The 14730-nt window shown below is 42.7% G+C and overlaps 1 protein-coding gene and 1 long non-coding RNA gene across 2 annotated transcripts in view; one reads left to right on the forward strand and one right to left on the reverse strand.

Moving 5' to 3' along the window:
- CCT3 (chaperonin containing TCP1 subunit 3) overlaps nucleotides 1-14730 on the forward strand; it is an 18034-nt gene continuing 3304 nt past the window's right edge. The window contains exons 1-11 of the mRNA XM_072984115.2: nucleotides 1-162; nucleotides 2164-2225; nucleotides 4323-4373; nucleotides 4480-4542; nucleotides 5106-5202; nucleotides 7811-7928; nucleotides 9562-9748; nucleotides 11124-11273; nucleotides 12527-12659; nucleotides 13062-13143; nucleotides 14425-14605. Of these exons, the coding sequence (XP_072840216.1) occupies nucleotides 132-162; nucleotides 2164-2225; nucleotides 4323-4373; nucleotides 4480-4542; nucleotides 5106-5202; nucleotides 7811-7928; nucleotides 9562-9748; nucleotides 11124-11273; nucleotides 12527-12659; nucleotides 13062-13143; nucleotides 14425-14605 (1155 nt within the window). The 5' untranslated portion in view covers nucleotides 1-131. The remainder of the gene's footprint in view (nucleotides 163-2163; nucleotides 2226-4322; nucleotides 4374-4479; nucleotides 4543-5105; nucleotides 5203-7810; nucleotides 7929-9561; nucleotides 9749-11123; nucleotides 11274-12526; nucleotides 12660-13061; nucleotides 13144-14424; nucleotides 14606-14730) is intronic.
- The window catches only part of LOC144584872 (uncharacterized), a 22643-nt gene continuing 10128 nt past the window's right edge, over nucleotides 2216-14730 (reverse strand). Inside the window, exon 2 of the long non-coding RNA XR_013539352.1 lies at nucleotides 2216-5297. This is a non-coding gene — a long non-coding RNA (uncharacterized LOC144584872). The remainder of the gene's footprint in view (nucleotides 5298-14730) is intronic.

Below are 14730 nucleotides of genomic sequence, written 5' to 3' on the forward strand. Positions count from 1 at the left end.
TCCCAAGGCGGCGGTGAAGCGGCGTTCCCTTTCTCCGCCCCTCCTCCTCCTCCTCCTCCTCCTCCTCCTTTTCCTCTCAGGCGCCTCCAGAAGGTTCCGTGCGCGCCGGCTTCTCCTGCCGCCCTCGAAAGATGCTGGGCCAGCGCCCCGTCCTCGTGCTCAGTTGAGTCTGAGGGGAAAAAGGGGGGGGTGGGAGAGGGAAGGGGGGGAAAGGGAAGGGAGAAGCCCCTCGGCGACCCCGCCCTTAATTAGAGAGGGGAGGGGGGAGGGGGCGGCGGGTTCATTAATTGATGGGCCTCCCCCAACATGGGGGCTCTCCTTCCCCCCCCAAAGACGAGCCCTGGGAGGCCTTGGGCCATGGCTTTGGGTCCCTGTATCTTTAAGAGTGTGTGTATATTATCTATACAGTATATAAGTGTGTGTATGCATCTGTATGTGTGTATATATCTATATATGTGTGTACAGTATGTGTAAGTGTGTGTATCTATGTGTGTATGTGTATATATCTATAAGTGTGTATATGTAAGTGTGTGTATCTATGTGTGTATGTGTATATATCTATATATGTGTATATGTAAGTGTGTGTATCTATATATGTGTGTATATGTAAGTGTGTGTATCTATATATGTGTGTATGTGTGTGTATCTATATATGTGTATGTATGTATATGTGTGTGTGTATCTATATGTGTATGTGTATATATACAGTATCTATATATAAGTGTGTGTATATGTATGTATGTGTGGGTATCTATCGATCTATGTGTGTATATCTATATATTTGAGTGTTTATAGACACACACACACTTATTTATTTATGTTATATGCCACCCACACCACCCAAAGGTCTCTCTGGGCAGCTGACAACAATTAAAATAGAATAAAAAACATACAATGATTAAAATGCCATTAAAATATATACTCTAAAAATTGCCATCAGGATATATATGTGTGTATAAGTATGTGTAAGTATGTGTATAGATATATGTATAAGGATAGCTATGAACCCACACTGGCACATACATATACTGTATCAGTTAATGATAGACTCATGCCTCTAATTTCCCCTCATATTCTTGTTCTTTTAAATACGGTATATCTACAAAGAATCCCGAAGCCCCATCTCAACTTACAGGATTCCCTGCTTTCTTTTTATTTCTTAGACTTCAAATGAAGTATTGGGAAGTTGCCTGTTTTCCATTAACCTTTCCTATCAGATAGATCCCCAGAAGTGGCATTTGTATTGCTCTCAGTTCCTTGATTCATGAACGTTTGTATGTTTACACCCTGGAGGTGTATGTTAAGTGTTTCTTTTGTCACTGACCCAGCTCCCAAAATTCCCTGCCTCATTCAAGAAACTTTGTGAATTCTAGTAGTGTCCTTTATATATTGTTTCTCTTACTTTTTTTCCACTATATATTCCCTATACTTCCCATATATATATATGTACTCTCCCAGGCAGCTGCAGCCTTGTCTGCATGTCATACTGAGCGAAATTAGAAAGTGAGTTCCTTGTACTGTATTGTATCCTATTGCTCTGTGTCTTTTGTTCCCTCTGCTAAATTGAGATTCAGTTCTCTCTTCACTATACAGTTTTCATTGGAAGAATTTTCCTGTTTTACTTTTGTCCTCTGCCTTTGGAGTTGTGTTGATTTCTTTTTTCCTTCTTAAAAGAAGAATCAGATTAAGCTGTGATAGACATGTGGATTTCAGGGTGATGGATAGAGTAGAAGCTGCTGCCTGAAAAGGGCGTGGATCTCTACTACAGAAACCCACGTTATGCAGGCAGAGTACAGGTTGCAGAGATGTTCGTGTGGAAAATCTGCAATAGGGAGCAGAGTGCCTGGACTGTATTTCTTGGAGGATAGTTCCTCCAGTTGACTTTCTGTTGAGCGCAAAGATGCAGTAAAATAAATATGATCTCACAAAATTGATTGTCAATAGAAATTATGTCTCTTTAGATTCCCAAAGATCCAAATGAGAAGAACATACTGTACATGTTGAAGAACAAATAATCTAGTGATAGCCCTTTTCTTGACTGGTATAATAGCTGGTCTGTCCTTCCTTGTAGCCTGCTTTGTTAAGGTCCTCTTTGGTTGCAGCTAAGCTGGATTTTTATAAGTGTTAGATTAAATTCTAATTATTATTCTTTTTTTTTTAAAGGTCAGAACACAAAGCGGGAGTCTGGAAGAAAAGTCCAGTCTGGCAACATTAATGCAGCTAAGGTATAATTTACTGGAAAATGCAATGAGAAAAGAGTTACTACATGTCTGGTGTCTGGAGGATTCCTCAGAACACGAGAGATGTGTAGAAGTGCAAACTTGTGCTGCAAAAAAGTGTGGCTCCTAACATACTCTGAGACAATGTAATGTAGCGGATAGAACCTTGGGGCGGAAGCAAAAAGATCTGAGTTCAAATCTCTCCTTAGCAGTAGTCTTTGACCAATTTATCTTTTTTCCTCTCCAATTTGATCTGTTCTTGGGAATTGTTTGAATGGTAAAATAGAATGTATATGTCCTGTCTTAAGGTTACTGGAAGAAGTGACAGAAATAATTTATTAGTAAGAGGTGCTGGTACAGTGAGTGTGTTAAGAAATTTCTAGTTGCTCTCTTTGTAATCCCATAGAGCAGTAGGTAAAATTCATGGGTTACTTAAATGAACTAGAAACCAGACTGTACACTGCAGTGCAGAACTTATCCAATATCACTAGATAAATTCTCATTTAAAGCAGAAATGCAGTGTTCATCAGGGCGTGAAGGATTCAAAGCACAAAGTTCACCTGCATGCTTGCTGTTTATAGAGAATATGGCTGCAACCCTGTGTCTTTGCTATTCTGCTTCCCTAGCAAGACCCAGGCAGAATACTAATAAATATAGCAGGTAATGTTATTCTGTAAACTTCATCCTAGAATATGTTGTTATTGTGGCTAAATGTTTACAAAGCACCAATACTTTTCTAGGTATACATAAATTAAAAGACGTGACAGACCCTGCCAAGAAATTCACCATTGAATATAGATGACATAAAAAGGGAAAAGGAATAGAGAGGAGGGAGGAATGGAAGAACTGCAGTAGCTTTCTTCATTGACCAATGGACAGTTGTCATCCTTGTTGAAATTAGCATCTTGGGAGACAGAGAATGTGGCTTTTCAGAATAAATAATACCCTTATGTGAATTAGTTCCATTAGTTCCATTGTCGTACTGCTCTAACAGTTAGGGGAAAAATCTTAACTGTTAGAGCAGTACAACAATGGAACCAATGACCTCAGATGGTGGTGAGTGCTCCAACGCTGGAGGCATTCAAGAGAAAAATTGGACAACCCTCTGTCAAATCTGCTTTGATTTGGATTCCTACATTGAGCAGGGGGTTGGACTCAGTGACTTTATAGGCCCCTTCCAGCTCAACTATTCTGTGTTCCTATGAATAGACCTGGGATGTCATTTTTAAGGTGTTACCCTATCTGTGCTTCACAGCCTTTTACTGTTCCACCAGTTGAATGTCTTAACTGGATTTCCATCGGGTTCAAAAACAAAACAAGGAACTAATAAAATTGTCATTCTTTAAGGAAGACTAGATTTACCCATTTCTTCAGTTTGGTAATTAGTGTTGGCAGTATTTATGCATCAGTGAGATAATCAATCCGTAGCAAGGGAGGAACTGCCAAATACTCGTGCTGTAGGATGAAGCCTATCTGATGTGTTGTATTAACTGCAGTCCAAGGTTAATATTAAATGCAGGCATATTTCGAGGATGGGAGGGTTGAAAAAAAGGTTGTTATTCAGATCTTGGCAAACAGTACTTGAGAACGACTGTCCTGGAGTTTCTATTCGTGTTTAAAAATCCCAAGGTCATGTGGAAGCAGCACTCATCAATACACACCAAACTATAAGACGAATGCACCCAGCTTATCACTGAGCCTTTTTAAACTAAAAAATGAGTAATATTGACTCATGGGGTGAGAGCAGCATACATATACTATATGTTTCTAGCCAAATTCATGGTCTAGTTGTCTTCATACAAGCTATACACTATTTTTCCTTTTGATAACTTCCTTTTGAGTTTGAATTAACTCAAATGAATGCAGGGTTGCATCTTACATGATATTTCTTTCTCAAAGTCAAAGCATAGGTTTCTTATGTCTTTTCTTAACTTTACATCATCTTAGAATTGCAGAGCTGGAAGGGGCCCTTTGGATCGAGTCCAGCCCCTGTTAAGCAGGCACAGTGGGGAATCGAACTCACAACCTCTGACACCTAAACCACTGAGCTGTCTAGTAGTAGTTCTTTCGATAATCATATTGCCTTGCGATTCTTTTTTTCAGACTATTGCTGACATTATCAGAACATGTTTAGGTCCAAGGGCGATGATGAAGGTGAGAGACCTCTTTTCCTTTATGGCGCCATTAATTCAACTTGATCGATTTGTGTTTGTGCTCCCTTTTGTGGATGTTAAAGAGAAATGTTCCTAATTCCTTGCAGATGCTGTTGGACCCCATGGGAGGGATCGTCATGACCAACGATGGCAACGCTATTCTTAGAGAAGTAAGTTGCCTTAACGCCGGCTCCGGCTTCTTGGTGTAATTGTACCTGGCCGAAAAAAGGAAAGATGGGTTGAAGAACAAACCTCAAATTGCAGCATGTCCTTTTAGAGAACGTTCAGTTGGAAAGGCTGTGGTAGGGTTTGGCCATTTCTGTCACCTTTCACCTCTCAGATGTCATTGCCAGGCTGTAAAGAGGCATGGCAGGATGCAATGCAAGCTACAGAGTTAGGTTTATCACATAAGTAGTTCTTCCACAGAGACAGAGAATGTATTGCAGTTGCCATTTCACACGTTTGCAATTGGAAGCATAAAATTCTTTGTGAAATTTCTCATTTATGTCCCATGCTTCCCGGACCCATGGGCCACTCCTGTAAGGTTCTCCCTGAATCATGTGCCTTCCCGGGGTAGATCTATAGCTGTTCCTTATCGTTGGCTTTAATTCCATTCCACTTCTATGTGGGTTCGCTTCAAGGCATAAAAGCAGTACATGAAGTTTTACTCAAGCTCTCTGGAAGCAGGCATGCTCCAAGATGGGTGCCTCTAACCTAACTTTCTACTTTCCAGATCCAGGTCCAGCACCCAGCTGCCAAATCCATGATTGAGATCAGCCGCACTCAGGATGAAGAAGTGGGAGACGGGACCACGTCCGTTATCATTCTTGGTAAGAACGTCCACAGATACCCACGAGAGATGGCGTAAACGGTAGAGGCCCGTGGATGCATTATATGGAAAGAAATATTTCTTGTGTTGGTATTTCTGTAAGAAAACGAGAATAATTAAAATGATCGCCTCATTTGGGCCGTTTTGGGGTGGGAGACCAAACATGTCTGAACGTGTTAAGGAAACCTACTGTTAGAATGGGTTGGGCAGGATGGGGGCTGGAGATAGCGTATAGCACCCAACCTCCAGAAAAAATAGGCCCCCAAAAGGAAAAACACCTCCAGGAGTAACAATTTGCCCCAAGACATCCCCCCCAGTATTATTTTGCCCTGAAAACAAAAATAGAGTTAAGAATCTAGAAGTGGAAATCCAGCTTCTAGCTTTCTTTGGACAGGTGTGTCTGCATGTGTCTAACCAATAATATATCACAGAGGCAGAAAATTCATCCTGGGCCCCACAGAGTTGACCCACCCTTGTTTAAATGGGTCTGGACTAGAGCATGTAAAAGCTCTTTCTTGTTTATTTCTGGGGCACCTGATTCGGGAGACTCTTCTAGGCTGTGTGAAGGGGTGTGTGTGTGTGTTTATTTGTGCATGCGAGATTGATACTACATCTAGAGCATTGCAGTATAGCCACTTGCATATCAAGTAAAACCAATTTAATGAGGAGTTGCTTGTGCCAGTCTGAACTATTTCTCAGTGAAAATAGCATGATGCTTTATGTGACAGAATGAGCACAGATTTCTTCATGTGACAGAATGAGCACACCGTTTCTCTACTGTCATACTTTTGGCCAGTGGGGCTGCCAAAAAACATCCTTTATTCCACTGAATGCACACCATTGCTGATGGTGCCTCTGTTTCTGGGTAGCTGGCAGGAATGACTGGGGAGGAGGAGACAGAAGACAGGACCCAAGATTGCTGAAAGATGCTGTCTGGTTTACATAAATGTCTGCCTTGTTTGTGGATACGTGCATGACACTTTCGCAATTTGGAACCACGGTGCAGAAAAACTGGAAGAATTTGAAAAGCGTCTCAACAGCATCCGCCGAAATATACAATTCACCATGGAAAAAGAAATAGAGGGCCAATTCCCTTTCTTAGATGTCATGGTCATATGCAAAACTGACCTATTGGGACACAAGGGCTACAGAAAACCCACCCATACAGACCGGTACTTACACAAAAACTCCAACCATCACCCACAGCAAAAAAGAGGCATAATCAAAACACTGGTACACCATGCAGATCAGAACTTTGAAGCTGAATTTCTCAGCACCGAACTCAACCATCTGAATTGGGTCCTACGGGCGAATGGCTACTCCAAAAATGAAATCACAAGCCCCATCAAACGAAGAAAACAACACCAAAATGAAGAAGGAAAAACAGCCACCCACAAATAAAGTATTTCTGCCATACATCAAAGGGATCATGGATCGCATGGGGAAGCTTTTGAAAAAACACAACCTACAAACAGTATTCAAGCCTACCACAAAAAATACAACAAATGTTACGGTCAGCAAAGAACAAAAGGGACCCCCTTACCACTGCAGGAGTATACCGGATACCTTGCAGTTGTGGCCGGGTACATACTAGAACCACAAAACGAAGCATCCACACCAGAATCAACATGAAAGACACTGCAGACTAAAACAACCGGGAAAACGGCAGTAGCTGAACATGCCCTAAAACAAGCTGGACATTAAATTCTATTTCAAAATACTGAAGTACTGGACAACATCAGCAATCATTATGTTAGACTGCACTAGGAAGCCATTGAAATTCACGAACACCAGCAGAGCTTCAGCAAAAAAGAAGAAAGTAAAATTCAACAAAACCCGACTCCCAGCACTGAAAAATACAGGCTGCAAAAGGTCGACAAACTCTACCCAGCTACAAGGACAGGTGATCACTGCACACCAAAGACCAGCTAACGACACCCATCAGTCACAGTGACAGATCGTCTCTCTTATCACAACAGTACACCCGCAACAGAAAACACACTGATCACCACAATCACCCATCTCCTGAAAAGGACAAAAGCTGATCCCACAGCTATAAATACTCAACTATCCAAACAAACTGCACCAGAGCACGGACAGATTTCTGACTCCTGTCCTCTGAAGATGCCAGCCACAGAGACTGGCGAAACGTTAGGAAGAGCAACCTTCAGAACACGGCCAAAGAGCCTGAAAAACCCACAACAATCACCGTTTGCCTTGTTTGTTTAAAGCATTTTGACACTTCTCAACCAGAGAGCCTTAGGAACTGCTTTCCTTTCAGTGACTAAAAAGAAGACAGTAGTCCTTGTGTCTAGTTTGTTGTCTCAGGAAAAACATGATAAAGAAAGAATAGGGGGAGGGAGGCAAGCCGTCTTCCAGCTGAATTGGGAAAACTTTCCTGCTTCCCATCTCACCTCCTTCTGTTTCAGCCAACTCCCTTGGCTGTTCACTAGATATATTGCCATCAAGCAATTTTTTGTTCTTGTGTAAGAGTGTGACGTTCAGAAGATGTTGGAGGTTGAGGTCTTTGGAAGGTTGAGTTTTTCATTGTCTTCAATGCTTCCCGTAATAATGAATGCCCATGGTCCAATCCTTGGTTTGCTTTTCAGCTGGAGAGATGTTGTCAGTAGCAGAGCATTTCTTGGAGCAGCAGATGCACCCGACCGTGATAATTAGTGCCTACCGGAAGGCTCTCGATGACATGATCAGTGCTCTGAAAAAAATCAGGTGAGTTGAATAACGGGAACTAGAAAGGTACATGGTATGTGTGAAGATAATTGGCGGGTACCCGCCTTGAAATGGGGACCTACGCCAAGCACAGCAGTGGCCCGCATGACAACGACCCCACAGAATGACAAAATCGCATGACGATGACTTTTTTATTAGGTCCTTGCTTCGTGAACTGTTTGTTCGCAAAAACGATGATTTTTCCGGTTCCGCAAAATGGCTGCCCTGTGTTTTCCAGATCCATGCTTCGCAGGGCAGCCATTTTAACAGCTGATCGTCACTCGGAAAATGGCTTCCCCTATTGGCGATATTCGCTGGACAATGAGGTAATTTCCCCATTGGAACACATTAAATGGGTTTCAATGCATTCCAAGGGGGAATTCTTTTTGCACAACGATGATTTCGCTTAACAGCGATTTTCCTGGAATGGATTATTGTCGTCATGGGGGGCACCACTGTACGTAGAAACCCACATTTTTATCTCAGTCTCTCTCTCTTCCTTTTGAATGGTTGATGACATTCCTTCTGTAAGGGAGGTCTTAAGGTTGATGCCATCTGCAGATAAAGGAGATGAAAGACCTTAAAGCAGGGGTCCCCAACCTTGGGCCTCCAGATGTTCTTGGACTGCAGCTCCCAGAGGCCTTCACCACCATCTCTGCTGGCCAGGATATCTGGGAGTTGAAGTCCAAGAACATCTGGAGGCCCAAGATTGGGGACCACTGCAGAACTGCTGTCCGGCAGAGCAGTCAACACTGGGGTACATGAAGAAGTTCATATGTCTTCAATAGTAATGTGATACAGATCAAAATCAATGCGGACCCTGATACCACAACATTTGCAGCTCTTTGAAGAGACAACAGACTTCAAACAGAAGTTGATCAGTGAACACATAAAACTATTTACCCTGCATCTCCAAGGGAAGGCTTTGTAAAGGCTAAAACGATAGAGTGGTGCAGAAACTATAAGGCTGAGTTTTCATTTAGTATTAGCGTTTCCTGGACTGGAGCTCACTCAAGTAGGGTACATTCACAGATAAAACAAAGTAGACCCAGTCTAGATGGGCGGGGTATAAATCTAAATAAATAAATAAAATTTGCAAGTGATTAAGGTGCTGCAAGAATCTTTGTCGTTTATGTTGCTATTGAGTCATATGAAGGTAAGGTGCCTTTTATTGGACCACTTAAAAAAAAACCCAAACAAATCGCAAGCTTTCATGGAGAAAATGCCACTTTTTTCAGATTGAGCCCAATCCTTTGGGCAGAAGAGGGTCTAAAAATTGATGGTACGTTTCTGCGAGGGTTGATGTCAGTCCTTCTTGAGGCTACGGTCTCACGCATCCCATCAGCATGGTTTGGAATTTTTACACCCCTCTTTTTGGACCAAAAGGTTGCCAGTGACTCTTTGATACCCCCATCTCCAAACCACTCACATTGTTCGCTTCGAAACAAAAGTTTTCTTTTGCCTGTGGGGTGGAGAGAACACCTCTCCTTGTTTTTTGTAGATTCATATGGACACTTCCTTCAAAAATTCATGAGAGCTAAATCGCCTTGTACTGAGCCATTAGGATTGTGTGCTAGGGGGTCTGCTATATGTTTTTTTCCTGGGTCGCAGTCTTTTTGCTTGTTTTCTGCAGCACTCCAGTCGACATTAACAACCGCGAAGCTATGCTCAAAATCATCAAGAGCGCCATTGGCACCAAGGCGATAAGCCGCTGGTCGGACCTGGCCTGCAGCATTGCCCTCGATGCAGTCAAGACCGTGGAGTTTGAAGAGAACGGCAGGAAGGAAATTGACATCAAGAAATATGCTAAAGTAGAAAAGGTACGAAGGTGGAGGGGAAAAAAAAAACATTTCTGGAACGAGAGTGGGTTTCTTAAAACATGGAGGAAAAGAATGAAGTCTCTCAGAAAGGGCAGCCGTCTTATGCTGCTGAAGCAAGAACTGTAGAAAAGTAAAGTATGTTAATCGTGATGAGCCAGTACAGTACTTGTTTTCAGCATGGGGATGTCATTGCTTAAATTTGAATAGATTAGGACAAAGGACTAATCGCCTTTACCATAACCACAAAGGAAAAGTTGTCAGAATCAGAAGCGAGATTCCTGTTGCGGCTTTACACCTCTGTAACATGACCAGAGTAAATCTAGGCAGCAAATCCCTGCAAGTTAAGCAGTCATGTGTTGTTGCATGCCCAGTGACATGACTCGGAGCGCAACGGAAAATCCTTGTGTTGACTTGTGGCAGTTCACTACCATTATTTTACGGCAGTTATATTGCCAGCAAGTAGCTAAAAGGATTTTGGGCACACCAAAGTGACAGTCATGTTTTTAGAGCTTTAGAGAGGTCTTCTTTTCCTGTGGCCGGGAGTAGGCAGATTTGATGCAGATTTCTGTCCACTGCTCCATTCCAATAACCAAGCTGGCTGAATGATAGCTATTACCCCCTTTTCTTGGTGCAGCGTATGATTTATATGCAGATTTATTTTCTATCTTTGTTAGCTGGCCTTCAGAGCATAGGGCTGGGAAAAGCCATCATTGGGAGCGGTCAAAGGAGATACCGCTCGTCCCGCTGCAGCAGTCGTTTGACTTATAAAAAGTCAGCAACGCTAGAATCATCACTAGACGACAGCTTCGTGTATTCTTGCCAGGCTATCCTGCGCACATTAACCTTGACCGATTTCAGAAGCTAAGAAGGGTCAGGCCTGCTTAGTGCTTGGAGTGCCTATGTGCTCAAAATACTTGGGCTCTCCAGTTAGGACAAGGGGATTCTGCCCACAATCCTAGAGACAGCTGCTACCAGTCAAGAGTTGACAATTCTAGACTAGGAGAATCAAGAGCCTGATGCAGTATTAAGCACCTTTTTAAGTATTTGTAGAAAGAGGGTTGCTTATTGAAAGAGATTTCAATCATCCCACTCCTGGTCCAATGACGTACGCAAGTCAAAGGTGCTTTCACATCTGTTGAGGCCTGGCTCCCTTTGCTCCGCCAAAATCTCTTGGGGTGTATACGTCATGTGAGCTTTCAGACCCTTGCTGGTTGTCCTTGGTTTAGCCTGTGCTACAAATCTCAAAGCTTGATTGTGTAAATCTCTGTGGGATACCTGTCTGGAAGCAAATGAGGTTTACCTGGTGGTATAGTTTTGCCACAAAATCTAAATAGCCCCCGTGTCTCTCTCTCTCCCCCCAAAAACTTTCCTTCAGATTCCTGGTGGCTTTATTGAGGATTCCTGTGTCCTGCGTGGGGTCATGATCAATAAAGATATCACCCATCCACGAATGCGACGTACCATCAAGAACCCTCGTATTGTCTTGCTGGACTGCTCGCTGGAGTACAAAAAAGGCGAGAGTCAGGTATATTGCTAATAATAATAATAATTTATTGTCATTGTAAGTATATACACATACAACGAAATTCACTGGGATGACTGGGAAGACCTCTCTTGTTTTGTGCTGAGGGATGAATGGGGTGGGTGGGAGGGACCTCAGAGCGTTCCACGTATCGGACAGAATTCTGAATGACTCAACCGAGCAAAAGCTTTGCTTGTGATGATTACCAACCTTATCTGAATTGTACGGGTCGTTAACAATGCCTTACAGTGACTGCTAGGGTTTTTCAGATCGATGAGTTATTTAAGGAGCCATTTTACTACCAAAATCACCCCGGTGAATCTTCATGGCAGAGCAGGAGTTTGAACCCAGGTTTCCTGAGGGGTCGTCTGTTTTATCTGCTGCAACCGCCCTCGCTCTCACCGGTTTGGGTGTTTGCAGTCAAATTCCCGAAATTAAGAACTCTCGAAAGCCGATGGATTTCTTTGTTTGCTGTCCTCTTCATCGTCTGCTTCCTTCTTTTGGAGCAGAAGCATCGTGTGACACCCCACACCCCACCCCCGAATCAAGAGTGCTGCATATTATAAAATAAGTAATGACTAGTATCATGGGACAACATACCTGCAAGTCATTAATTTTGTTTCGGTATAAAGTTTTCTGTATTATACTCAGAACCATGTTTTGCATCCAAGCAATATGAAATAAATGGCCAGAAAAACTTGATTTTGTTACACAGTTCCTCTTTGCATATTTTTTCTGTTTTGTGTTAATTCAGTAATTCAGGAGGCAAGGTGCTTGAAACCAGCGATAATGTATGGGGAAATCTTTCATTTTTGTTTCTTGTTGGATTCTTTCAGGAGGTACCACCTTTGTTTTTCTGATTTTTGTGCCTTCGTCTCTTGTTTTAATGACCTCTTTTGGATCATTTTAATTCCCCCCCCCCCCGGTTTGTGTTTTCCGGTGCTTGTCCTAAAAGTCCGAAAGAACCCATTAAAAGGGGATGCCCCCCAAAAAAAAACCAAAAAAAAGAGGTAAAGCAGCAGAGAATAGATCTACTCTAAAAGTAGGCAACAGTATGACCAGCCATCACGAGATAGAGCCACCTGTAGCTTCACATGGTATGCAAACATACATCCAAGTCAGTAAAAGAGAGGAAAAATCTGCATTTCTAATTCATAAAGAACGAAACAGGTTCTTAAAAATAGACTTCTACCATAATCTGAATTTCCCAGTGAACGGTAAAGTCATGCAAAAGGATTGTTGTTCTTTTCATGTAGACGGACATTGAGATCACTCGCGAGGAGGACTTTGCTCGCATCCTGCAAATGGAGGAGGACTTCGTTCAGCAGATGTGCGAGGACTTGATCAGAGTCAAACCAGATCTTATAATCACGGAAAAGGGCATTTCAGGTAAACCAAAGGACATTCATTCATTCATTCAGTTTATACCCTGCCCATCTAGATCAAAGTCTACTCTGGGCGGCTAACAATAATAGATATAATAAAACAATATAATAAAATAAATGTATTTCCTGGCAGATAATCTGGTGAAAATCTTTATTACACAGGACATGTAACTAAGCATTATTATTCAGAAACATTCAAAATTATAAAAATATGGACTGATGTTATATCACAGATACAAGTTTTAACCAGAAACCTAGGCATCTGTTAAATATCGGAGTATGTATGCTGTTCCCAATGTTGCCGTTTTTTGTAGCTCTGATGGTGTGATTTCTGAGATCTGCAACTGCTTATATTACTGTGTGAAACATTGTTGTTATTCTTACTATTACTTTGAAAACACTCCAGACCTGGCTCAGCATTTCCTGATGAGAGCGAACATCACCGCTATCCGACGTTTGAGGAAAACTGACAACAATCGTATTGCAAGGTGAATGCACCCAGGTTTTTTGCGGAATGAACTGGGAAACTTTTTAACTGAGTAGTAAGAACATCTATTTTATTTTGACAGTCCTAGCATGGGTTCTGTTCTCCAGTACTACATCGTATACATTTAGTCCTTGGAGTGTAGGAACTAACTTAGCCCCGGGGTACAGCACAGTAGTAAAGGCCTATATGTCCCTTTTCACTCCCTTGTCTGTACTTGCTGGCTTTGGGTGAAGACTCGAGTATTTTCTTCGTTTTGAAACTGATGTGGAGTTTCTCTCTAGGAAAGAAGGGGGCCATATCAACTCTGAAAATTTCCCTTTGCTCCTTAGAATCATTGAATAGTGGAGTTGGAAGGGGCTTATAAGGCCATTGAGTCCAACCCCCTGCTTTGGACTCCCTATCAAAGCAGATCTGGCAGGTGGTTGTCCAAATTTCCCTTGAATCCCTCCTGTGTTGGAGCGCTCACCACCTCCCGAGGTCATAGGTTCCATTGTCGTACTGCTCTAACAGTGAATAAGGTTCTCCTGCTATTCAGCCTAAATCTGGCTTCTTGTAGCTCGACCCCATTAGTACATGTCCTGCACTCTGGGATGACTGGAAACAGATGCTACCCTTCCTCTGTATGACCATCTTTCAAATATTTGAAAAGTGCTATCTTATCTACTCTGTCTTCTTTTTTTCCAGTCTAAACATGCCCAGTTCAGTCTTTCCTCCTAGGGCTTGGTGTCCTGTCCCCCGATCCTCTTTGTTGCCCTTCTCTGAACTTTTTCGAGTTTGCTAGTATCCTTCTTAAAATGCCGTTTCCAGAACTGGACGCGGTCCTCTATATGAGACCTAACCAGTGCTGAATTTGGGGGGGGGGGGGGGACGACTAAAACCAGCTGTGAAGAGGAGGTGGCTTGTTAAAAGGATTGAACACTTCTTAAAATCACAGAGGAGAACATGGATAATTTATGGAGGACACTTCACTGTCTGGAAGCCTGTCCGAAACAGGCCGTAGAAGGCAAGGAGCAAATTTAGCAAGGCCCCGTCAGGAAGCTCCATTAAATGCATACCGTTGTGTTAGAGCAGATGAAATGGGAGGGAGGGTATTTATCATCAGGATCCTATTTGGGACCAACTTCCCATAGATTTGAAGCTCAATGAATAAACAAGGAGAAGCAAAACATCCTGTTGAGGAAGTCTATGCACCAAGAAAAAAAGTACAGTGCACGCGTGACATTACTAGACTTGGGTACCAAGATGGAGCATTTTTTAAAAGGGCATTTCCCCCTTCTTCCAGGGCCTGTGGGGCTCGCATTGTCAGCCGCACAGATGAGCTGCGTGAAGAGGATGTCGGGACCGGCGCGGGGCTGTTCGAAGTGAAGAAAATCGGAGACGAATACTTCACCTTCATTACTGACTGCAAGGAGCCGAAAGCCTGCACCATCATGCTCCGGGGTGCCAGCAAAGAGATTCTAGCCGTAAGCAGCTTCCCCCCCCCCAAAAAAATCACTGCTGAGAAGATAAAGCCAAGAGATGTTGGGGTCTGGCATAGAACAATGCTTTGTTTTGCCTCTGCTTTTTAAGGCGACTCCGTATTTTGGGT

Source organism: Pogona vitticeps, chromosome 15, assembly GCF_051106095.1.
Source record: "Pogona vitticeps strain Pit_001003342236 chromosome 15, PviZW2.1, whole genome shotgun sequence".
NCBI classification, from domain to species: Eukaryota; Metazoa; Chordata; class Lepidosauria; order Squamata; family Agamidae; genus Pogona; species Pogona vitticeps.